General features: G+C 36.7%; 2 protein-coding genes across 4 annotated transcripts in view; one reads left to right on the top strand and one right to left on the bottom strand.

The window, feature by feature from the left end:
• The window catches only part of ZBTB49 (zinc finger and BTB domain containing 49), a 34,693-nt gene extending 21,506 nt beyond the window's left edge, over positions 1-13,187 (bottom strand). For 2 of the 3 annotated variants that reach the window (XR_007708173.1, XM_035547122.2), the window contains exons 1-4: positions 13,114-13,187; positions 11,870-12,043; positions 8,596-9,701; positions 2,760-2,806 (exon numbers count right to left, since the gene is read on the bottom strand). Coding sequence is in view for 2 of the 3 variants with exons in the window: in XM_035547122.2 (XP_035403015.1) it covers positions 2,760-2,806; positions 8,596-9,701; positions 11,870-12,021 (1,305 nt within the window). In the remaining variant the exon portion in view is untranslated. Of the gene's footprint in view, positions 1-2,759; positions 2,807-8,595; positions 9,702-11,869; positions 12,062-13,113 lie in introns of all 3 variants that reach the window. The other variant, XM_050710256.1, reaches the window with a different exon arrangement.
• LYAR (Ly1 antibody reactive) lies at positions 13,176-24,581 on the top strand. The gene is made up of 9 exons (XM_035547123.2): positions 13,176-13,284; positions 13,861-14,049; positions 15,413-15,527; positions 17,258-17,365; positions 18,245-18,328; positions 18,928-19,273; positions 19,550-19,654; positions 20,526-20,611; positions 20,922-24,581. The coding sequence occupies exons 2-9, from the start codon at positions 13,928-13,930 to the stop codon at positions 21,054-21,056; spliced, it is 1,101 nt and encodes a 366-aa protein (XP_035403016.1). The 5' UTR covers positions 13,176-13,284; positions 13,861-13,927; the 3' UTR covers positions 21,057-24,581.
• Positions 24,582-26,769: the final 2,188 nt, after the last annotated feature.

Here is a 26,769-nt window from a genome sequence, read left to right as displayed (position 1 = left end):
ACACAGACACAAAACAGTATTAATTGAATCAGTCTGCACACAGAGAGCTTTCTGCAACCCCCATAAGGTTTTTCAGATACATGACTGAAACACTGTCCTCCATGGCCAAACTTTACAACACTGAAATTGGTTCAAAGACAGGCGTTGGGTACCTATTTCTGTGGGAGATGATGACTGAACAGACTTCTCCATGGAGTAATTTTTTTCGGAAAGACTTTGCTTTGCAAAGACTGAGGATTTTATGCAGAAGCGCATTTGAGAGCAACATACAAGAGACAGAACCTTTACCTCCATTCACGCCACAAAAGAAAATATAACAAATACGTTTGTTATTCTGGAGAGAATGTGAATTTGAAGTGCAACAATTATTCTGAAATACCTCCCATACAGACATTTTTAGCCTAGAATAAAAGCATTCTACAGAAAGTAGCAAGCAGATTCATTTCTTTATTATAATCCTGTGTCACTTCTTCCTAATGAGGGCACAGGCTTGTTATTAACTGCTCTGAGATACACATAATAAAAGAGAAAGAAAGAAAGAAAAAAGAAAAGAAAAACATTAGTAACTTGAATCGTTCCTAAGCTTGTAATGTTGCACACAGCCTTGGTTATAGCATAACATGCCAGACAAATAAAAAGCATAAAAGGACTTTTGCAAGCATTTCAGTGAAGGTAAATAAATATTCAGAATAATCATCTTACTGACATTGGTTGCACACCACTTCTCACAAGTGCAGAGACCAGACAGAGATGCTAGACTTACTCTCTTTGCAACTGGCATGTGTTTAGAGAGGAGCTGATGCCTTTGAGCCCCCTGAAGAGGCTCTGCAGCAGAAGGCAGTTGGGAGATAAGGGATGACATCCTGGGTCAATGGCAAGAGGAGACCACAGAGCAATACGCTGTGTACTAGCAGGGGAAGATGCAGACTTTGAAGTACAAAAGAACCCTTTTTCTCCTAAAATCATTTACAGCTACTTGTTCCAGACTATGAGTTCCTGTTTCAGTTTTCTCTGCTTTCTTCATTTTCTCTTTCACGTTGCATCGAGTGGAACATCAGTAAAATTCAACAGGAGCTGACATACTTGGCATAACAACTGTGTTGTCTCCAAAGCACAGAACACGAAAGCTTAAATAAGAAGTGTTACTACTTCTGTGCCTGCAGGCCGAGTTGTTTTAACACAACACAAGATCAGAGATGGTCTTTTCAGCAAAAAATAGGTAGCAATTATACTTGAATCTTACCTCCTGGTCTTGCTTATTTGCACAACTCAAAAGCAAGTAGCTCAGAAGTATGCAAGTTCCCATTTATGACAAGAGAAAGAAGTGCAATACACAAGCTGAATGCCATGGCTGACATTCTGGAAGGATATATATTGTACATCACCATGTATCTATCCATACCTTCAGACAAGTGAGGTAATAGGGAGGGGAGGGAAGCTGTTTGAGGGCGTTTAAAAAAAAAAAAAAACTTTTTTTTTTTTAATTAAATAGGAGCAACGCAATGCATGCTGCACAAGGAGTCTGTCCTACCTGTCATACACCCTGCATATGTAATGCTTTTTTATTCCCTCTTCCCCCACAGTAAGGATCTAGAGTACAGAACACCACTCCATTTGCCAAAAGTACTTTTAATGGAATTTGGAAATACCCACTTTTTTTCTTTTAATAACTAGTAGTTCAATCCATCAAAGTGAATTAAAAAGCTTTTTCTCTGGCTAACAAGCAGACCCAGTTTTGCTCCAAATGGCTTGATAATCACGATGAAACAGTATTGCTCACTGGATGCAGTGTTATATCCCTGTTATACTCCACTGGGGTGGAGTGTGCAACTGCATCAGATTCAGGGGCCAAAAAAACCCTACAAGTGGATTACAAAAGTGGGGCAAGAGAAGCACAAGCACTGGGGAGTGAGTGGATGAAGACCCCATAGGTCTGATCCTTAAACCAGGACTAGTAAGACCAAAATTTATTCAATGATAATTTATGCAATCTTAGCATTAAAATATGCACCTATCTACTGCCTCCCATACTTAGGTGTAAACATTCCAAACAAGCAAATAGAAAAGGAATAGAAATTTCAGAAATGCAAGACAACTAGGCACCAAAATTTTAGAAATGCAAATGAACTGCTGTACTCAGAACAGCAAGCACTGAAGGGCAAATAAGAGGGCTAAAGTTTAGGCCCTGTATATAAATAGGGAACTCCATGAGAAATTTCTTAAAAATCCTGAGTTTTGTAACTTCAGACAGACCCTGCTGTGCTTATTTATAGAGAAAATGGAGCTCAATTATATTGATGCCATTTTTTTAACTGACTAAAAAATCTGCGTATTTTTTGCCATTTACAAAGATGAAACTACTGTGAATACAACGCATATAAAATTCTATTTTTTTAAAAACACTGATGAAAATTCAGAACACATTCCTAAGTATAAGGCAATAGGACAGTGAGAATGAAAGTTCTCTTTTTTAAATCAGTTGTGACTCCATATGTCTAAACACTCATTTGATGATAAAATACATAACAAACATCTACTGAGAGCAGACAGAATCAAACATACAAAACATGTAAAAGAAATCTAAAACATTACATGTGTTATTTTCACATAAGCTGTTTTAATATTTTATCCCTAAAGTTAAGTCTGTCTGAGCAAAAAATTAACTAATCTATGGACATGAAACCAAGTTTATTTTTAGAATCAATACACAGATGCATTTCAATTTCAAGTGTAAGTACCATAATATAAAATATTCCCACCTGTGAGAAGTGTTTCCCACAAATGTTACATTCAAAAGGTTTTTCACCTAAAAGGAGAAGAAACAGAACATAGAACTTCTAATAGCTGCAAGAGAACACAAATCCTTTAAATTGGTACACTTACTTTTACATTATATGTGTTAAAAGGAAGAATATCCCTAAAAGGACACTTACCCATATATTTAAGGGGAAATTTAAGAGGGGAGTACAGCATTTACCATTGAGCTTTTAAGGCAAACTTGCTCAGAAACAGAATTTACTTTTCAAAATAAGTAGAAGAGTTTTGATATGAATGGAAGTGTTTCTGTATTATTATTTTTTTAATTCATTTTTTCCCCAGATGAAAGGAATGCCATACCTGTTGGAACAGAACAGATGACAGGGTACTACTACAACAACAAAATTTACGGAGAGCACACCAGTCCTTCCACTTGTACACACAAAGGCCCTCTCTTAAAAAGAATACGTAATGCAGAGAAGCTAATTTCTGTTTTCTCTACTCAAAAGGTATCATACAACTCTGATCAGCACATAGCCATTCACTCCCAGCAAACATATTTGCCTTCAAATTCTCAATCTGCGTAAGAGTATCGGAAAATTAACCCATATATTTTGCTCTAAAATTCTGAATTTATACATCTAAAAACTATATTTTTGAATCTCCAAAACATTAGCTTTGAGTAATGTTAGTAAAAAGCTAGTGCAGCCCACATTAGCATTTGAAAATAACTTGATGCTCAATCTAGAGTGTGACAGTACTATTGCTGTCAGTCAGAGACAAAAATCTTCTAATTACTTTTTATCCCCTGGAGTATTTCATAAGTATTTCTTCCCTGCATAGTTTGTGGTTTTTACAGTTGATAAAAATCTCTACACATCTTCTAGAATTTTCGAAGAAAATAATAATGCTTAAGTAACATTGAATTCAGTGACAGTCAGACAGACTTCTATTGATATTTTCATGAGTCTAACTGTACTTTAAAAGCACATCTATAATCTGGCCCACAGATACAAGGAAGCTAAAGAATTAGTGTAAATCCCTGTGCTTTAGATGCAGATGTTTCCAGAGGGAAAAAATAGATTTTACACTTTGTTTCATCTTTGTGATGACTCAAAATCTAAAGATTTTTATTTATTCATTTATTTTAATACCCATTCTCCTGGTTTTACAGAGCACCTCTTGGCCATAGCCTGATTTTCCAGCAGGTATTCTCTACATCAGCACTCTTAATCCTTGTTATGAGTACCACCTGCAATATCCAGGTGTTGAGGTTACATTTTCCATCTCTGCTGCCAAATACAGGTGATGCTGTTTCAGGATCAGGGACCAAATGCAATTACCTTAGATATTAACCACCAAGTCAACATAGTTATATGGCTTCACAGACAGGCAGCACTCTTTCAGTTTATCTGACAACTTAGGACTAAACCTACTTTTTCTAAGTATTGATGAATGGAAAACTTCAATTTCAAGAAAGCTTTTATGCAATTAAAGTTAAAAATTAATAAACCAATAAATCAACTCTAAAGAATACAGAGGTTTGATTTCATTATGTCTCTAAATACTCAAAACACTAAAAGTTCTGGCAATGACAGCACAAACATACATGAAACCAACAGGAAGCCATAACGGTGGCAACTGGGAAGGCTTCTGACAACCACAGAAGCATTGGGGTAATTTGGAATGGAAGACAAAAAACTATAGTGGCAACTTCTGCAGAAATTACCTACACCAAGAATTTACTGTTGACACAAAGATTGTCAATTGAACAGAAATCCACCCTAAAATAACTGGAAGGGGAAGGATGAAATTCAAGACTCAAATTGCTCACAATGATTGTTGTAGGCTGCATGCACTCATTAAAACTGTACTCTCTGTTTCAAAGAATTAGTTTTTTTTTTTTTTAACCCCCCAAATATAAAAGATAAAATTAAGAAGTTTTGTTTGTAAAAAAACAATCCAATCAGTTTTTGGAGAACAGTTCTGCACCTGCATAAAACTGCAAACAACCAAGTAGCCTACTGCAAGATGAATTCCAGCAGAAATACTAAATTACTCAGAGTATTGCAGCATCCCTCGGGTTAACATGAGGCTAACTGCTTCCCAGGCTTAATTAGTAAGAGTGCAGCTATGATGCTGAAGATGATTCTCCTCTACGTGTCACTGGTGAGACCGTACCTGGAGCCTTTGGAAGAGAAAGCTACCAGGAAATCATACTTCTGTCTATAATCATCTAATGGGAAGGCTGATGGAACCATATTCTTCCTGAAGCTACACAGTGATAGGACAAGGGGCAACAGACACGAGTTAGATCAGTAGATATAGGAAAAAACTTTTACCCTATGAGGACGGTGAAACACTCAAACTAGTTTCCTGGAGAGGCTGTGGACAATCTCTGTCCTTGTAGATATTACAAAACAACCCAATCTGACTTGACAACCCAAATCTCTGCTTTGAGCAGAAAGTTGGAATAGATGACCTCCAGAGGTTCCTTTCAACCTAAATTATTCTATGATTCTATGACTGTCATTAAATTCCAAAAGGAAAACCTTATCCGAGATCAACACTGATCTTCTCAAGTAATATTGTTGGATCAAAAGCAATAGAGAATTTTTTCTGAACTATAATTATAACAATGCTTAAATGAATATCCAGGAGACTTTAGTTCTAAACCTTTAGACTGCTTTGTATTTTCTGTCTTCTGTTGTATCCTTCTTGTTCAACACTGCAAGAAGTGATAAAGCGCACAGTAGTAGGAACAAAGCAGCAGTATATCAGCTCCAGAGGAGACAGGCACGAAGGCAGCAGTGTTCATCAAGAACAGGACCAAGAACAGGAATGAGGAGCAGGACCCACTAATGCATGGAGCGCTGGCAACTTGCTCATGCCAAGCTCAGAATGAAAACGTTGAGGATCAACAGTATGTTACATGACAGTTAACTGCTCCAGTTTTTTTCAATCCTGACAATTTTTTTTTTTTTTAAACGAGACGTTTCCTGAAAATATTTTTAAAAGAATAATTGCTTTTTACTGGGTAGGTGTGAACTGTATATTTGCTTCCTTTTTTTCCCAGACAGGTTCTGCCACAGAGGCCAATCTAATTAAAACAAATTACAATACTCCATCAAGTCAAAGTCAATCTTATAAGTAAATCTAATAATCTCTATTTAGAGATTCCTTTAAATGGTCATTAGCAATACAATTAAAACAGCTACACAGCTCAATACAATGCCTTGTGTAGAACACATTATGCTTGTACTTCATGTAGACAATTCATTAATGCTACCATATGAACCTGTCAATTCTTTAGTAACCCTAGTGTTCAGGGACAGACAATTTCACATGTGCTTTCTTGACACCTAGGCCACTACAGCACTTATGTTGAAGTTGTCATTTATGGGTTAAAACATGGCTTGCCATTGTGAAAAAACCCTTTTAGTAACTTGCTTCCATTATCTGTTCACCGAAGCCAGATCTGAAGGACGTTCAGTATGCGCTGTAATACTTAAGTGCTTGCTTGCCCTCTTACTCAGTTCTAGAAAAAAAACGTTTTAAAATAAAATTGATCAGACGACAGTTTGTGATATTTAGCTGTGCTTTTTGAAGTGGAATATGGATAGAAATGGCTTTGAGGATATACTTACATTAATACTTAACTAGCAGCGTACTTATTAATGATGCTGATGTGCCCTGTACCTTCAGCTATAGATCCTTCCTATACTAACATTCCACTCACTGTCCACTTCAATTTTCCAAGTATTCTTTTCACACTAGTTGGTATTTAAAAACAAAGTACCGTGACCCCAAAATAACAGGTAAGCAAACACGCATGTTCAGTTATATTCTTTCAACAATTTTTCATCCTTCTTTGATGTGATTATTATTTCTTAAACTTATGTTCTTAAACTTTATCAGTTTAGCACATGTACAGAAGAATGTTAATGCTACATTAAGGGGCATTCATGTTTGGAACTTTTGGAAAACTATGGGAAGAACACAGTGCATTAAAAACAGCATGGAATTCCTGAATATAATATAAACATGGACTAGTACAGAGGACAGCAACAACAAAATCAAGTCTAGGACCACTTTTCTTACATGGTGTGTTGTGTGGAATGTAAAATAACATCTACTAGAGCTCAAGTGAAGTGGAAGCAGGTATCAATACAGGGAGGTCAAAAAAGAAGGAATGAGTAGCAACACAAATAACCTTGCAAAGTTACTGAAACCCTTTTCCTCTTTACATTTCCTACATTAGTAAGCATTTGCTGGTCACACTGCATCTATAGAAACCAAAATTTTAAAACACTTGTAGCAGCAGTCCTAGTCTGTTTGCTATATGAAGTTTAGTACCCAGTCCACTCCTTTAACCTTTATGTTACAATACATACATAAGGTTCAAAGTTTACTTTATCTCTTCTAAAGTTATTTCAAATGGTTTACCAGACTCAGGATCATACAATAACTAAGTCTATCACTCAGGCAACAAACTCTTAAAAAAAAGCAAGTAGTCTAATGGGCACCAGATTCATGAAATCCAGATTCCTTCCAGTGATTACGATGTCTAAGGAAGTGCAAATTATAACAGGTTTCTCCTACGTTTATTCTCTACCACAAACTCACATTTTACCAACTTCAGAGTTTCTCCCTCAGTTGGGACTTCTCTAGATGCTCTATCTTCTATCTGACCACCTATTTTCCTGAAATTTATAAGATATTAAAACATACTTGATGATGTCAGTTCAAATTAAAAAATGCAAGGCAAAGAGATTATAAAAGTAAAAGACATGCAACTGTGTCACAGGAGACCAATTAAAACAACAGGATCAGTAATGTGAACATACAGAAACAGTCAAATACAATGAGTGAAAACTTCAGGAATCAATGCAAACTATTCATATTTTCTGGAAAGATTTTTCTACTACTCACATGGATAAATAAATTCTTAATACGAAGGCTCAATTAACAAAATAAATCAGTGTCTGTTAAGAGGGACATATTTACTATCAAAGGAGCAATACAGGCATCATTTGGAAAATGATATTTATCAGATAAGACTAAGAGAGATGTATTTGTATATTTAATATAGGAAAAAAGAAGGGCAAAAGTATTCAACAGGTAAATCAGGAACAATGCCATCTCAAGAACTTGAGATCAATGGTGTTACTCGACTAAAGGTATTTTAAAAAATACCTTTAAAAAAAACAAACCTGAAGTTGTAGAAATACAGAACACGATGGTTAAATTGAAAAGACAAATTAGTTAATTCAAAATTAGACTGGGTCTTGTTTTTCACTAGAATAAAAAGATACTTAAATCTATGCTAGGTTTAAAAACGGTATCACTTGTAAATATTGAACACAAAGTAAATTTAATGCCATTCACTCTGCAGCCTATTTTTTTGCATCAGTCTCTACATAAAAATCATGAAAATTGTTCATACTAGGAGAAAAATATAAACTAATTAAAGAGTACATTTGACAGGTTAAAAAGAAATGACCACCAAGCCCTAATCACTTCTGGTTCACAATGAATATATGATGAGAGAGAACTGTGGTTTTCAAGAATACTTATAATGTTTTCTTCTATCCATTTCCACTTTTTGTTGTTATCTGCCTTGGACTTCTGAACAATCTGACAAACCGACTAGAAACGCCTCTTCTAAGCGCATGTCAAAAATTAAATTTTCATTGAAATATCACACAACGCCCCTCGAAATAGGGCTCTAAAAACTAAAACTATAAATAAAAGCTAAATAAAACTAAATTGGATACAATAAGATAATCTTATTAATTCAAATATTTGGTCTGCAGACCAAGTTACCGATTACTGTACCTGTATGAGACCTTTTATGAAGTTCCAAATTGCTTGGGTGTTTGAAAGCCTTCCCACATAATTCACAAGTATATTGTCTCTGTGACTGAAGAGTCTGCGACTGGCCTTCTTGTTCCAAAGGCCCTTGAGATCTTTCAATTTCAACAGTTTGTTCAAAATTCTCAGAATTCACCAAGTCTTCAGCTTCTTTTTCTTCAGTAACTCTGATATTTGTCATGTCCACAGTACTTTCATTTACAGATTCATTTACCCTTGTTATACTACTGTCATCGCTTTTAGGCTCAGGAGGGTGCTCTGCAGATTTCTGAGATCTCAGAAAATTTAACTTTTTGAGGTGCACTGCCTTTTTCAGCCGCATCTGTTTGGTGGGCTGCAAAAGTGCACTTTCTGCATCTTGATCTGGAGCAGCTTCATTCAAGGACTGAACCAGAAAGTTTGATGGTAAATGATCAGAGGTGTCCAGAATACATTCAGAGTGACTGACAGCACAAGAATTATTCTCTGCTGTGTTTATTTCTGTAGATGTGTTGTAAGAAAAGGATTGTTCTGTCACCCTCTCCTGATTAGAGCAAGCGTTTTGCTTATAGAACTGTTTGCTGTAAAAGTTGCGTAGTTTATAATAGTAACTTGGTTGCTTAAATGGAAGCACTGTGCAGTTGCCATCTAATGAGTCGTGTGACTGTTTCTGTACATCACCTGAGGGTGCATGAAGATTAACAGACTGCGATGCATGAGAATGGTGGTCAGCCAAGACTTTATTAGCTTGCGTGTCAGATGAGCATTCATGTAATAGGTTTGTTCCATAACTGTCACTGGCACAGCTAGTATCCGCACTCAAAGTGTTATGCAGAGAAAATACACTACTACAAGGCATGCTGGCTGTTTGCTCTACAGCTGTAGAAGATTTTAAAAAGGTGTGGCAAATATTCAACACGTTTTGCACTTGAAGACACTGCGCAATGTCCAACATAGCTTGTACATTGTCCTGACTAAGATCCAGATGAGAGGTGTACATGAAGTCCAAGATCTGGCCTATTCCACCTACATTTTTAATGTCCAAATGAAAGACATCATTCTTCTGGCCTGAAGAATTCTGAAAAAGGGTCCTGATAAAATAAGGCAAATATTCAAACACAAAAATAACTTACAAACACTTTTATGAAAATATATATATATATATATACACACACATACACTTCAAACAGACTGCCTAAGAATCAAAAACTTACACTAGATGGTCTTACCTAGACTGCTGTGTTTTTGCAGATGAACTTCTCAAAACTGCCTGAATATGTCTCATACTATTAGCCCTACACTATTACACTTAAAGTAGAAATCAAAGCAGAAGATCCTTTAAAAATTTTTCCCTGTTTTTTTTTTTTTTTTTTTTACTGTGTTGAAAACACACCCTATATTTGCAGTTCCTTATCCAATGTTATTTAAATATTAGGTGCAGTCATGCGTTTGTGGACTGTTTGCAAAAGTTGATTGACCCAGAACAATGTTTCCCCTTCCATCATGGCAGTTTGCTAGTAAAAAGGAGAAGGTGGACCTCAAAGTCAGCAAAATTACTCTTTTCTGACAACCAAGCTTGTCCATTAACCATTACCAGTGAACCTTATTAAAAACTGCTTGTTAGTTCTTTTTCAGCAAGTAGACAAGGGTGGTAATAGTAAATAAGAGGGTGGCATTATTTTCAATTCTTTTTGTCATATCACCCCACGAGTATTTTTTACTGGTACTGAATGAGAGCCAAGTAAAAGAAAAATGAAGAGTATAGGTACATGAGCCTAAAACAGTAGCTCAACCAATCCCCGCTGAATCATCATTGTATCCTTATAGCGTCTGAATTCACAAGGCTTCTATTTGACGTAAAGTATTCTCAGCATCAGAGCTGTAGATCTTAATATGCATAACTAATTCTAGACTGACTTGGTACTCTGTCTCAGTCCAGAACTTCATGCTCTTTTATTAAAATCCCCAGTTTCTAACCTGATAATTCCACAGATGATACACACACACACACACACTTATATGTATGTTTATGTGTGTTTATATATATGATGTATATGTGGTCAGGTCATTCCTATGTAGGTAGCCTGCTACACCAGGAAATACCCTGAACTTCAAGATTCCTCTGCTTGGGTTAACTCTCAAATTAGGTTTGTTAAACGCTAGGCATAATACCAATAAGAAGTGAAACTTCAGCAAATTAGAGCTTAGGCTTAAATTTCAGAAAAGCAGTTTCAGCTGCATCCCTGAAACTCGTCCTATCCTCATACTTACACGCTACTCTGAAGGAAGTATCTGCATCCAAATTTTTCATAAATCCGGCTCATACTATCTAAATTAAAACCAGAACTATAATAAGTAGGTCTGGGTTGAGAGTCTAACTGAATTAACCACTTATATCCTATTGATTTTGAGAAGAGTTGACTGCCTAGCTCTCTTTGACTACTTTAAAAATTTAGTCTTTGGGCACAATTCCACTTCATCATCAGGATTACAACACTACTGCAGAAAAAGCTGTCATCTTTTTTTCCCCTGTTCGTAATATATGAAATAATTTTCTTCTGTAAGAATCAGTAGTCAAGGTTTTGAGATGTTTCAAGAAGCAAAGCCAAAAAAAAGCCATATCTAACAGCTTACTCGTAAATAAGGTAAACACTAAGTTGGGTGACTCAGCATCCCTTGAAATTTTGGAGGTCAATGGGAGGGCCATAGGAAGAGGAAAGAAACCTGTGACATTGCTTCGTGAGCCACCTGTATAAGACACAGACATTGTCTCTGATAATGTGTTCTATGTAGAGGTTCAATAGTTACGTATCCACTCAAATTTTATTTCAGACTCTACCAAACAGAAAGGGATGATGTGAATTGTTTCATCCGTTATATCCCTTATCTATCTCTGCTCACGTTCAGTACTACGCTCCTTGTAAACAGTTATCTTTTTATACTCAAATACTGATTGCAGGCCTCTGCCAAGAATCCATTATATGAGGCACTGTAAGCAAGTAATGAACAAGAAAATTCCAAACTCAGTGTAGTAGTTAATTACGTAGACCCAGAAAATACATTAGGATGGCCACAGTTTTTAAATAGATGTAATACATGATACAGATTTATCTCTGGACAAACAGTTTAACTTTTTATCTGCCCCTCTAATAGTTACGTTGTCTAGAACTACCAGAAAAAAAAAGTAACCTTCTCAGAGAAAATCTCAAATAACAGCATTTAGTTGACTTTTTTTAAAGAAGAATTTTCTACCACATACCTGAAATATTGACTGAAAGCAGCTAATACATTTTTGTGTGCTTTGAAGCAGACACCTTTTACCACCAACATGCAGTCACAGAGAAGACCCTGAATGCGCTGTTCATGTAGCTGCTGGAGAAGATGACAACTATGGCTAGCAACAGTGTCCATGCTAGAAAATCACTTACATTACCTACAATGAAATAAAATGCTAAGATGAATTTTAAATATCAAACTTGCAAAATGAATTTAGAATACGAAGAACATTTTCACAACTCCTTTTAGCTCCCAAAGGAAACAGACTTTAAACAGTCTAGGCAGGTCTAAATTGGACAGTTTAAACTGCCACATGAGCTCTAAACACATTTATCTGTTTAAAGACGAGTGATAGTATTGTTCACCAGTACAAATTAACAAAATGTTGATTTTAATGAAATTTTGCTTATGATAAAAAGCTTCTGCAAAAGTGTGCTAATGGTGCTGCCAATAAACTGAACTCTGTAACCACAGAAAAAGCAATTCACACAACTCTGAGAGTAAGTTTATAAGGTAAAAACATACCAGACCTAAAAACCCAGTAGTATTTGTAGAGGATAACCTCAGTTACTTCATCCTCTAACCTGAACAGGAGGAACTCTGTAGCAGCACTGTTTATATCATACTCCCTGCTGTTGTAACTAGGCCCAATGCCCACAGATCTGATTCATGAGACAAGTTAGTATGGCAATTCTTTGATGTCATAAAATGCAAAGTCTCTTAAGAGTCACTTTTTTAACAGGTTGAAGAGAAAACAAGTAACATTATTCCCATACAATACATTTATACTGAATTCTACGCTTCCTTTTTTCGGAAGCGAGATGAAACTCCCTCCCAACACACTTGTAAATATGGAAGGACACCTGCAGGACAGTCTTCCAATTAATAAATGAAGCAGAAAAACCACGTTGGTTTAAACTGGAGAAGCGGTTACCCTCATTCTCAATTCTGATGAGCTCCAACATTTTAATTTACTGTTACACTGTGCTTCCTTTTCTCCTGTCACATCAAAGCGGGTTAGTGTATTGGGCTTCTTTTCCCCCTCCTATTTAATCATGTCTTTCAGCAGGCTTTAAAATAAATAAAGCAAACCCGCTTTCCAGCACACCGCCTCAGCTATGCACGTCCCCACCCGAGGGCACCCAGCGCCACCCGCCAGCTTTGAGGTGCAACCTCCAGGCTCCCCTCAGCCCCGAGGGGAAGGAGCCGGCCCTGCCCTACTCTTACCGGCTCCGGCCACCACCCAGCTCCATGCCAGCGCCAGCCCCAGCCTCTTCCGCCACCGCTCTTTCCGCTTCCTCCCCGGCGGAGGCTCGGAGGAACGGGGCGGAGGGAGCCGAGGGCCGCCCCCGGCGCAGGCGCGGAGCGGCCGGAGCGGGAGCGGGGCGGCGGGCGCAGGCACGTGCCGTTGCCCTGAGCGGGTTGACCTGGTGGCCCGGGGAGCCGCGGGGCTGGGGGCTGAGAGGGGGACCCGGGGTCGGGGGGGGGGACTGGGAATCATTGCCTGCCAAGCGATCGGTTCGGGGCTGGGACGAAGGCCCGGGGTCGGGGAGAGCTGGTGGGAGAGATATGGTGGGGATATGGGGTGCTGCAGCCAGCCTGGGTTGGGAAAGGTGCTGGTGAAAGCCGAGCTGGGGGACTTAAAGGGAAGAGGTGAACTTAACGAGGAATCGCCGGTGGTCATAGTCAGAGCTTTTTTTTTTTTTTTTTTTTTTTGGTTAAGGGTGGGCAGCAACGTTTGGCAGCCATAAAGTTTGCAGACAGACGAGAAGACCCGGGGAGTTAATGATTTCGCAGTTACTGGTTTCGGGGTTGCTGGTTTCACTTGTGCTCGGGATACCAGACAAAATGAGTTTTTCCCGTTGAACGTTTTGCACGTTCAAAATCAGCCTGCTTTAGATGTTCAGCGATTTTCAACCATCGGAACACTTCTTTCAAGTAACAAAAGCAAGGCCCTCCTTTTTGTCTTTCTAGGGCTGTGCCTGTGTGGGGAGGAGAAGGATCGTGCCCGTTTGAGAGGAGCTGCCGCCTGGTCACCAACATGGTAGTTTTCACGTGCAATTCCTGCGGAGAGTCTGTGAAGAAAGCACAAGTTGAAAAACATGTGAACATCTGCAGAAACTGCCAGTGCCTTTCTTGCATGGATTGTGGCAAGGATTTCTGGTAGGTAAATTCTGGGAGATAGCCTCCTTCACTCTGCAGTGGGTGTCACAAATTTAAAGTTTTTCTGTGGTGTGTTAGAATTAACTTTGGCAATTTCCGGGTAATTCAAATTTATGTTTAAAAGTGGGAACATTTATTTCAAACGTAATCATCCAAGTGTGTGAACAAGGGCTTTGGAGGTTTTCCTACACTAGCAGAAAGACGTGCAGCAAAACTCCTTCCACTTGTCCAGAGTGGAAGCGTGAGCAGCTTTTGGCATCTTTCCTGATACTACCTAGACATTGGCATAAGACCGACAAGAATCATGATTTATGTTGCTGGGAAAGCCATTAGCAGTAGATAAAACAGGCATGGGTACTGAGAATACACACTCAGACCATTTCTACACACTGGATGCTACTTCTAGGCATTGCTAGAAGTAGTACTGCTATGCTCATCATTACTTAAATGTTAATTGAAGTATTAAGTTAGACAGATGAATATTAAAATTTAAATCGTTTGGGGGAAATTACGGATTTCCAAGATACAGTATTGGAAAGTTGCCTAACAACCAAGTGACATTAGAGTGTTTACAGTAAGAAGCTGCTATTCTTAGGCATTGTGATCTGTGACCAAAGGAGAGTTAAACCACATTGTTAACAGAATTGCAGATTTATTTTTTTTGTTACTATTATTTCATCTTTTGATTCACAGCTGTTTTTATTCTGCTACTGCAGAGAGAATGAAATTGTCAGTAACATCCAAAATGCTGAACTTGTCACTTCTCATAAGCACTTCTGTCTCTTGTCACTTAGAAGAAAGCAGTGCTACTATCTGCTTTCAAAATATGAATGTATGAATTTGTCTAAGAAAATAAGATTATTCTCAAATAATGGTTTTTATTTCCAGGTACTTACTTCACTGACAAAAGATTAAGATTTGTTTTAATTGTTCCTTTTTGGGGGCACTTACACATTGATTAGAGCTGCATTACTACATTAGTGTATCCATATTAAGGAATTATTTTTTGCAAGCATTTTTACCCATTTTATTAATTTTAAAGTGTGTCAATGTGAGTCATAAAACAGATATTTGCTAGAAGCTTTGCGTATTACATGAACAAATGTAAGACTTATTAATAAATGATCTGGACTCAGATCTCATTTTGATGAGAGTCAAATTTCTGCTGAATGCTGTAGCATGACAAAAACATAAGCAGTCATATAAGCATGTACTTAACCATGTTGAGCTTTTCTTGTATGAGCATTGAGGCATAAATGATAGATACTACCTGTTACTTCAGTTTCTTGATTACGTAAGTGTTGCATAGTTTGTAGGACTGAAGCACTTTACAGAACTATAGTTAAAAATCTTCTTTGTTCAGGGGCGATGACTATAAAGACCATGTGAAGTGTGTAAGTGAAGACCAGAAATACGGTGGAAAAGATTTTGAAGCCAAAACCAACAAAGGAGATGTTAAACAACAGGCGTGGATTCAGGTAAGGTTTATATTTAATACTGATATGATAAGTAACTGTTGATGATAATTTTTAAAGACATTAGAGAAGCTCTACTGGATAAAACCAAAGATCTGTTTTTCCCAACATCTGCAACATTCTTTTGGCAATTCCTTGGCAGGTCTATTGCTCATGCAGGTAAGAAATGCACCTTGTGTTTGTTTCGAATGTGTCTTCTACTAGTTTTTACAGTTCCACTCTATCCTTGTGAAATGAGGTTACAAGAACTACATAAACTCTTCAAGATACGGATGAACTGTAGACTCTGTCACAATTATGTTTGCTGTTTCCTTCTTTGTTCTTAATGACTTTTGTCCGTTGTTTTGCTTTTTTTTTTTTTTTTTTTTGTTGCTGCTGATCATTGTGCTCACATTTTCATGGAATTGGCAATTTCAACCCCAAGATCTTACTTCTAAGCACCAGTGGTCAACTTAAAACCTGTCATTTTAGATGTGAAGATTGTTTTCCCTAAGCATGCTGTTTTACATGAGTTTGTGTTGAATTTAGTTCACCTTTTTACTACCTAGTCACGCATTCTCATAAGATTTTCCTGGAATTCTTCACAGTCCTCATCCTGAATAGCTTCATATCATCAGGAAAATTTTCCTGCCCTCTTCTCAGATCATTTGTAAATATGTTGAATAGCGGAGCACGTATCACAGGAGACGTCTCCTACAATTTCTGTCCTAATAACCTACCCACTTACAGCTATTAGTTTCCTTTAATGGTTTTAAGAAGGATCTTCCAAACATGTTTTTAAAACACCATTAAATAAAATCAGTTAGTTCATTTTTATCTATGGATTTGTTGACTTCTATCTCATATAGAAGACAATCCAACAGAGTACTAAGTACATTCTGAAGGCATATGAAAAACTGTTAAAGTCAACAGGTTAGTGTCATTGTTGAGATGTAACATCATCAGAATTTCAAAGGCAGTATGATGTGAATGCTGTTGCTATGAAAATTGTCAATAGTAAGTACCTTCTGCACAGAAAAGAGAGGAATTCTTGACCGGTCCATAAAACCTTTCAGTAAGCAGATTTTCACAAGTAGAGGAAGGCTCTCCAGTGTCCAGTGGCTGCGTCTTTAAATAATGGTAAGCTCAGAGTACAGTGAGCTTTGTGCTGCAGCAGGCAGCGGTGCTGTTCAAGTAACTGCTCCAAGGCCCAAGCCTGGCCCTCTCTGTGCTGTTGTACTGGCACAGGTAGCATAGGAATATGCCTGAACTGCCTGTGGGGATTTATGATTGCTGAAGCTGCAACTGCTGCCAGAGGAAATGCATTTCAGACTGTGGCCTGCTTTTCACAGTTAACTCCAGAAATCAAAATTTTACGAAAAGCGATCAAGCAGTTAACAGTTCCTTTAATCAATGCAGGCCCTTTTCACAGGACTCCGTTGTATGATACAGTTAATTTACTTTAAAATGCTCTTATTATAGGTTGTAACTTTACAGCAGAAAGCATTGGTGAGCAGTCCTGCTTGCCTCTGCTTAGTGCGTAAGTATGAATATTTGTACAGGTAACTGATGCTTATTTAATCTTATGATAAATCTAAAGGTTAGTGGTTTTTCTCGTGCTTATTGAATGGTTTCAGCAGGCTGTACAGTGTGTGTGTGCTTTCTGTCCAGTGTGTTTCCAACTTGCATACCTTGCATGCATCATTTGATCGTTACGCTGCTTTGCTGATTTCATTCTGGTTTTCTTCGTTCAGAAAATTCATGAAGTAATGAAGAAGCCAAATGTCAACCCTAAAGTGCGGAACATTTTGGAGCAAATGCGTATCTTTGATAACATTCCAAGAAAAAAAGTAAAATTTCAGGTATGTTTTAAGAGATTTTTAGTAATCCGTGCAGTGAGCTTAAAAATAGATTTTCTTAGTGAGTGACACTGTTTTAAGATGATACAAATTGCTTTATTTGAGCATTGGGAAGTGGATGCTGTAATAGCCAAGTTTCAAATAGGATATGTTTGAAACATATTTCTTTTTTCATAAAAGGACTCTATATGCAGTTTTCATTAGTTGTTAAGCCAGAGACTCACAAAGTTTGTCAGACTTGGAGATTAGGCTTGGATGGTTCCATGTATAGGCTTGTTCATTTTTCTAAAAACCTTTTTTTTTTAATTTTCAATTTCTATTGAATGTCTATGTTCTTAGACACATTTTTAAGGAATTATGATTTCTGTGACTCTGGTTTCTTTGAGATACTCTTTCTTTCAGAATTTTCCTGTTGCTCAGCATTCTGACTTAATCTCCTACAAAGGATGCTTCACTGAATTTTGCTTCACAGACATGGCAGATTCCAAATGTTTTATCAGTATGTTGTATCGGTAAAGAATTACAACTTGGCCTTTTATTTTTTTCCCTTCCACTGCCAAAAGGTTTAGCAGGACATTAACACAATCAGCACTGTTAAAAAGCTTGAGGATAGTCTTTAATATTAACCTCTTCTGGATTACTATTGGTGAGACAACTGAAAGGCATGGCATAGGCTTTAATATGTAGGTACGAAACAAAACAATTTAGCATGGAGTTCTAAGGTATTCATAGAAAGTAAACATCCAACCAGATCTTCATCACAAGAAATAATCAAATTCTTGAATTTAAAAAACCAAGAACTGAATATATGGTAATCAAGAAAAAAATGAGAGATGCACCTTTTAAAGTTATTGCTTGTCTGTTTTTTTTTTTCCTGCACAGAATTGGATGAAGAACAGTTTGAGAATTACTGACAGCACTTTGCAAGACCAGGTGTGGGATATTTTTTCTGAAGCAACCAGAGATGTAAGTTAAGTCAGATGTACAACATCAAACAACAGCAATGCAGTCAAAAATGTTTATCTGTATAGCTCTTAAGTTACAGGAGAGACAGCTCTTACTACTTTTAGCAAACATATATTAAAAGACTACATGGACACTTCTTTGAGCTGCACGTTGCTTATCACTTGTATTCTGGTAATATCACTAATCGCTAATAGCAGTTTCAGAAAGGTATCTTGGCCTGCTAACTAGTGTTTGCTGACAATTGTTTTAATGTAGGAAGTACCTAATGGTGTGTCTTGCCATATTCATGTTTTCTGGCATTCACATCAACCTTGTGCCCTTAGAAATTGCAATACTGCATTTTAAATGCCTTGAGAATTGAGTATTTAAACATGTATCAAAGTAATAAATACACTATTTACATAATGCAACATATTTTGTAAAACATAGAAGAATAAAATTAAGCAGATCCAAAGATTTTTGTTGCAAGATAACACTTCTCCTGTAATGTTAAGACTGAATTCAGGATATTGGTGGTGTTCATGAATAATGTACTGGATAAAAGTTGCATTATCAAAAAAGCCATGTAAAAATTGTAATAATCTGTCTTTCAACAAAAGGTGTCAGGCAAAAAAGAACATGACAAACCACAACAGAAGGAAGAAGTCCAGTCTGCAGAAAGTGGGGAAAAAACAGTGGCAAAAGAAAATGGAGTTACAGATGATAAAACTGAGCGGAAAAAGAATAAGAAAGAACGAAAAGAAGAGAGACAAAAGAACAACAAGAAGGAGAAAAAAGAATTGAAATTGGAAAACCAGCCTGCAAGCTCAGAAACAAAAAAGAATAAAAAGTCTAAAAAAGGAAAGGAGAGCTTGGAGAATGAATTTGAAATAAATGGAAATGGCCATCAGAATGAAATAGAAGACGAAACAAATAGAAAGAAACGCAAACATAAACATGCAGAAGGTATCCATCCTACTTAATATATTATTGTGTTAAAGAGACTTTTGTCAATGCCTTAAAGATCAATAATCTTCAGTAGAATTTTTCAAGTAATTAATGCTACATATACAAAATTTGATTTATTTTAACATGCTGGTTGCAGTCAGTCGTTTTACAAAACGTGAACATCTTAGCCAATCCAATCTTCTTTTACAAGAACAGAAACTGTCTTTAAAGAACTTCTCTTCTAGTTCTATCACTTTCTGTGAATGTTTATTTTCATTCAATTTTCACCTCTAGAGGAACCTCATATCACAAAAAAGAGAATGAAAACTGAAAGCATTTCAGAAGACATGGAAACAGAAAACACCGATGGCAATGAAGAAACTGTGGGAACAGATAAAGGTATTCTTAAAGGGGAAGTTCTAGCAGTTAAAAAACTGTTCTGCAAAAGACCTAGTGCAGAATATAAGTGCAATGCTTCTGCAGCAACCCATGAAGTAAGTTGTGCTTCAGTCATAGCATTCTGTTCCAGAGGAAGTAGTCTGTGCTACATTTTACACCTGAATGCTGAATTCTCATGTTACTTTTGTGCTAGCAACCGTTAGCTACCCTTTCTTTCACTGAACAGTGAGGAATTTGGCATATTTGTTTCACCATGTTAGGTTTCTTCCCTGCTGCCATGCACCTTAGCCAATATAGAGGAAAAATGATGGTAGTTTTGTCTCTCTTGTATTTGCATCCCCATTTTTGCTCATTGAATCATAAATTTCAGGTTTATCTGTGTTTGACCTTAGCTTATGCTTAGGTAAGTCAATGCACTTCATTACTGTTCGGGAATGCCTGGACTTGAACATAGAGATCGTGTATTTGGAAGGTTACCAATTAACGGCCTCTGAAGTGGGTATTGTGTGAAAGTCTCTATTTGTGTTGTAAGGGTGGGAAGATGGGATCTTCCCAACAGTTCCTGTGTTATGTAACGGTTACTGCGTTATAGCTGGAACACAGAAATTCAGTAAAAGCAACCCTGACCCGAGTTGTTCAAGTAGTATGTTGATTCTTCATGGCTATCCTATTAAAACCTTAAGAAACTGCACATACTGACTTCATGCTTAAGATGCCCTGTTGTCGTAGGGTCAGTAAGGTAACAGTGAACTGTGATGGTAGCTGGAATGGTTCTAGAAGTAGTAGGTTGAAGGCTGGTTCCTACTAAAGAAGACTTGGAAATACCTAATTTTACTTACAGTGTTATATAAATTACTTAATTATTCTCTAGGTAAATTCAACTGGAAAGGAACCATCAAAGCTGTTCTGAAACAGGCTCCAGATAATGAAATTTCAATTAAAAAACTACGAAAAAAGGTATAGTAGAACACCTTTTTTGTTCTTAAACTTAGTTTGGTCTTGAGATTTTTTTAACTTGAAAAATATTTTTTTTTCATATATGCAAATATGTTTGACAGTATTTAACAGAACATCAATTGACAGAATGTCAGCTGGACGTGTTCTTTAGAGCTTACTAGAATAGAGGGGAAATTCAGTGCAGTAAATTCTGCAAAGGAACAATAATGTGATAGATTCCATGGTACTTTTAATACATTAACATCAATATATTTTTGTTCTAAGTGGATCATCTTTACTAACTGAAAACTCTTCCTCTTTCTTTGTGCAGGTTATAGCTCAGTATTATGCAGTAGCTGGTGAGCATCACAAATCAGAAGAGGATATTCTAGTCATATTTAATAAGAAAGTGAATAACAATCCCAAATTCAAAGTTTTAAAGGACAAAGTGAAACTCCTGAAGTAAGAGTTTTCATACTTTCCATAACATTTGCATTTTAGACTTAGAGACTGAGTCAAATGCTCCTGACAAGTGAACAAACATCATGCATAGGTCTCAGTTTAAATGGTTTGTATATATGAGAGCAGAATTTAAGACTGGATTCCTCTTCTTTTTCTAAATTTATCACGAAACATTTGGGAAGTACTGCATATCTCTTTTCAGATATTTTATTTTTTGATTTTTATGGAAAAGTATATTTTTTTGTACAAGTTTTAAAAGGCATTGAAAATAGTTGTTGCCTAACTATATTGAAATTCTTCCAGTAATGGACATAATTTATAGGCATGAATGTTTTTCAGGACTTGGATTGTGTGACTTTTTATAGAAACTATTGTAAGAGCAAACTTTCATATTTCTCACTATGGAATACATGTTTTGTCGTGGTACAGTTTGAAATGGCATGACTGCTAGCCCCTTTGTGCACTACAGCTTATATACACAGGCTTTCATCGCCAGTTAATTTTGTGTTGTAAAATGCATAATTACAGTGTCCGTCAAGTTTGTGTATATAATGTTGCACGTTCAGTGAAAATCTGAAGACTGTTACCTGTACATGCATAGCTACTTAATGTTTTAACGAGTAATGCAACCAACTTTGCTGTAAGTGGTGTCACATGACCTAAAATAAATGACTTTAAAATGCCACCTTAAATAAAATAAATATTGCAGTTTACAATTATACAAAGACTGTGCATGAAATCCATAAAGTATACATAATTTGTTATGTTGCAGTCACTGAAAGAATTTTAAAAGGCAAGAAATCTCATAAGAGAGTTACGTGGGGAAAGTTACTTGTTTATAGGGTTTATATGTTATAAACATATATAAATTTATAAGTTTATAGGGTTTTAATCATATGCAAAATAATTCCAGACAGGGAATATCCTACCATGAAGTAATCTCTTAAGAATAGTAGTGGAAAGCTAGTGAAAATTTCTTGCAGTAGGTGGTAATGGTGTTCTGGAAAATTACGTAGTGATTTCAGGAAGCTATGCAGGTGTACATTTATAAAGTTCATAACTAAAATATCAGAATTTATAGAAATATTGAATATATTAAAAGCATGAAAACTTTAACTGTCTGATACTTTGGGTCCAGTTTTTCTGAGTATATATTTGTCTTGTTTATAAGAAAACTTGAAATAAAAATGCCTAATAAGTTTATAAGGTCTCTTCACTAAATGCTGTTGTTGATTCATGCGAAGAGCTTTGGAGATAGGTAAATAAAACTTTTTTACGACCGTGGAGAAACTTGGAGAAGTTGTTTAAACACACTTCAAAAGCTTAGGTATGTGTTTTTGTTTCGTTTGTTTTTAATTTGGGAAAGGACATGAATAAGGCCTTGTCAGTGAAACTGACATTAATACAGTGCCATTAATCTTTTCACTTTTTATCTTACAACAAATATTGATGTTGCATAAAGATCCTAAATAGTTCTGTTACAGTAATTGTTACAGGTTTTTTTTGTTTAGAATTCATTCCAAATCATGCCATTTTCTTACTTATCTTCCACCGTTGTTGACTGTAAAATATTTTTGATACAAACATGTAGAAATTATAGACATTTGTATAAAAAATATGGACATTTGCTGGGCTTTGCTAATTATATCCTAGGTTCTTGTGATAACCCCAACAGTCATGGGTGCAGTCAGCAGCAGCTGCTACAGTTGTGGCTGCTAATTCTTTGTGATGTCTCCATCCTCTTCTTCCTACCTTCAAATTAAGCTGTAGTATCTCTTTCTATCCTACACTTCAAAATGCCAATCTCAGGGTTGGTTTTCTGTTTATCCACCTCCACTCTCAGCCAGCTGCTTTTAATTGCCTTTTTGTGGGAGTGCATGTCGTAGCTCAGGTCAAATTGCGAGTGGGATAGCACCAGCTCCCTCTGCCCAGTGCCTTGGGTAGTAGCAAAGTTAGTTACACTACTAGTCAGCAAGCTGCATTACCTGCCCCTATTTTCACTAAAGGCCTAAGATTCATGTGACGTGCTCATGAACTCATCAGTTACATCATTTTTTTCTGGTGTCAGACTGCTAAGGGCAGTGTGGATTGTTCATGCTATGCATTTAAAGATAAAGATTCATGGCAAATTCTTATTTTGGAGTTTGTTGCAAGCTGTCTTTCACAGGTTGGGAGAATGACAGTTTATTGCTCATAAAAAACATCGGCATTTTCTAATGTGTAGACAAAAAAGTGATCTGTATCAGATGAAACGCTTTAAGAGCCTAAAGAACCTTTGAAGTTGTACTACAGTTGTATTTATGCAGGTGAACAGATAACCAGACATTTACATGGTTGCTGTCATTTCAGAGTTCTAGTGTCTCCTGCTCAGGAGACAACACCTGGGAATGAGGCAAAGCAGCAGACTAAATGATCAGAAACACTACACATTGGTTTAAAACGGAAAATAAGGAATATCATCTCAAAATGACAGTACACATGAGCTGAGAAGGATTTGCCCTTGACATTTTTTCCTACTGTAACTTGTGATTTTTAATGGTTGAAATGCTTGACTTCCACTGTGCGCTGGCATTGTTGTGCTAGTAGCGCCTATGAGGGACTATAAATGTGACTTCTGCATCTTATTCTTCCCCCCTCTCTGTACAGGGCAAAGCAGATCAAGCTACCAGTCAATTTTTATGTAATCATTTGGCAGATATGGAGCAAATTAATGCCTCCTTATTGATGGTCAGTAGTGGGAGTTTACTATGATCATGTTATAATTAAAGTATTACTTCATTATATGTTATTGGAATAGTATTTATTACCTTTTCCTAGTCTATTGGCAGAAAAAAAGGGTGGGGGGAGGAATATGCCGTGCAAGTTAGTGTATTTTTCTTTCTGCATGTTCCTGGAAGTACTGTAATATGGTAGAGGAGGCTACACTTCTAATTGCAGATTCCTTCAAGTGCTGCTGACGCCCACATACAAGTTATGTACCCTGCATGCTCTTCTGTTCTTTAGTGTGTTGATTTTTTTATTTTTATTTTTTTGTACAACCTTAAGATTTAGCAAATCCAAGGGGGCAAAAGTACCAGTTTATCTGAAGATCTCTGATTGTGTTCAGATAGCACGCAATATGTAAAAAGGACTATTCTAGACAGCGTAAGAGCACAGCAGGGTACAGCCCATGGTGTTAATTTGGAAACTTGCTGATTGGAGTTTAATTAATACGTTCATTAAACATTATCTGATCCCAGCTTTTCAGTCAGATGATTAATTTTATTGAACAGCTCTTAAATCGTCTCCTGAGTGACTTTGGCATCTGTAACCTTCAAGAACACAACAGGACTTTCATCCACCTGTGCATACAAGTATTTGAAGGAGGAAGCTCTAACTCTGCAGTGGTTCTGGGTGTTCTGAATTCACTTCTTGTAACATTTTTTTAACTTTCTTTTCCACAAAGCATGTGTTTAGCAGACGCTGGTAATGTTAGCAGTCACAATAAGTTGATGATGAACAATCAGATGGTATTAATATAGCATTACAAAATGTTCAAGAGTCTGTTTGTTGGCTTTCTAAATGGCATACTGCATCTCCATAAGATACGCATGATCACTAAAATTTTCCTTTCTAAAATAGTTCGTTGGAATTTGGATGTCTTGGGATGAAGAAGGAAAATGGAAGTACTGTAAATTAGAAAACTGTTTAAAGCTAGTGGCTTTCTTGATAAGTACAGCATCAGAATTTAATCACTGAAAAGAAAAAAGCTTCAAAGGATGTCTACTTATTTGTTGTGCTCAGCACTCCACTGTGCGGGTGCATTAGAGTAGTTCATTCTTCTTTCTCCTAGTGAAAACCAATCCTCCCACCTGGTGCTACAATCCGATTGCATCAGTACAATGCAGTCAGACCCCAACATGAGTAGTGGCTCATAGCTGATGACCACAGGATACAGAGACCCAATACATTACTTCATTCAGAAACTTCTAAAGCTGTAACACTCACCCTTATTAAGGAAATAAGAGAGCAAATATTAAACTTTTTGTGCAAGATAAGCAAAAAAAGGGCATATTGTTCTATATGTTGAGCTGTATTCACAGGTCACAAGATATCTCAATCAATATATTCAACATTTGTCCCTTTCTTCTCCCAGTTTAGTTTTCAAGAAAAAAAAAAAAAACAAACAAGAATAAGTCCTCTAAGTTTCTTTTCTGCTCTGTCAGCCAAGAAAAGCAGCATATTGTGTTTCCCATTAGTACTTCTACAGGAAGTGTCATTTTGTATTGAATTCTAAATTTCACTTGGATTAGAGGAAGTTTTACTGGTAACTGTTCTTTGCACTTGTTCAGATACAATTCCTTTTGTACCTGCATCCTCGTGCTTTTACAGTCTCACAGGGTAAGGACTGAAATGCCCTGAAACTTTTTACTTAGATTGTTGGGTTCTTTTCTCCCCAAGACTGCAGATCCCAGACATTAGTCCTTTGTCAAACAAATTTTATGGTTTATTTCTCTCTCCTTTTTAATTTATACTAGAAGACTTGGAATTATCATTTCAAATAGAGACTGCACACTCCTCCTCTGATTGGAGATTTTGTGTAGCAACAGCTCTTGATATTCAACTCCCCCTCTGAGCTATATCAGAAGTAAAATAACTGCCTTCATACACAATCAGTTTTATCATACCCAAAATGACTTGAAATAAACAGAATAACAGAAACTGTCTCTCTGTCTGCCTACCCACCAGTGCTATTCTCAGGCTTTTAGGTAGAATGCATTACTACTAAAACAGCATCAAAACCCTAATTGAAGCCTGATTACTGAGTTAAGCTCAACTCTCACATGCGTTTGTTTTATTAGAAAAGAAGGTGCTTTTAAACATACTACGATCTTCATCTAAGGCAACGTGAATAAAAGCAGAAGAGAACGCGTGTTTATTGGTATCTGATAGGATGTGCAGAGTAATACTACCAGCAAGAAACAAAGGGAAACTGATACCTCATATTTTCTTTTAAACAATCAAACTAACAAAACTTCATTGACAATTCAAAATGCCATTACAATTTGCTCTGGAAACGAACATTTCATTGGTCCATCCTTCGCTATTGGATCCCTTCTTTTGGAAAATCATACAAAGTGTAAATCTACACTTAAACCTCAACACTTCCCCTTTTGTTTTTATGTTTTAACACTTCTTTCTCCTACCTGGGTATCAGGACTTCAGCCTAACAGACTCTTTTTCCATTAAAATGCATGAAGTGCTCAATCCATCCAAAAGCATTGAAATCACATCTCATTTAGATGACAAACAATGAAAAATAACACCAGAAACTTGCCTGCATTGTAGATGGCTCAAAATATGTGAATTTTACTCCTTTGTTCTGTTCTTTTAGGAGCCATGTAATGAAGTCTTAACTTCCAGACATTATTGTATAAATAGGAAGCATGAAGTGCACTTTTATGTGCTTGATTTTCTGCCTTTCTGATGGCCTTTGATTCTTGATGATAAGGAATTCAAGGAGGAATATTCTGCTGTTGACATCATACAGTATCCATGCATGACAAATCCAATGTTTTTTGAGGTTGAGACAGGACCAGAATTTTCTCCTAGACTTTTCTTTTCAAACCATTAAAGCAAGTGCTTCATTGACCGAAGCCAATAGTTATTTTACCAGTGTTTCTGCCTTGGACTTCTAAATCAATTGCCAGTGTAAATGCTTTTACTGAATTGTACAG

Source organism: Cygnus atratus, chromosome 4 (genome assembly GCF_013377495.2).
Source record: "Cygnus atratus isolate AKBS03 ecotype Queensland, Australia chromosome 4, CAtr_DNAZoo_HiC_assembly, whole genome shotgun sequence".
NCBI lineage: Eukaryota > Metazoa > Chordata > Aves > Anseriformes > Anatidae > Cygnus > Cygnus atratus.
This window is presented reverse-complemented; position numbering and strand designations above follow the sequence as displayed.

Bases quoted from the DNA above. Each gene is read 5' to 3' on its own strand.
- LYAR (XM_035547123.2), top strand. From the start codon at position 13,928: ATGGTAGTTTTCACGTGCAATTCCTGCGGAGAGTCTGTGAAGAAAGCA. The intron at 15,528-17,257 runs GTAAGGTTTATA...TTCTTCGTTCAG, and splicing joins AACAACAGGCGTGGATTCAG to AAAATTCATGAAGTAATGAA. The intron at 18,329-18,927 runs GTAAGTTAAGTC...TTTCAACAAAAG, and splicing joins TTTCTGAAGCAACCAGAGAT to GTGTCAGGCAAAAAAGAACA.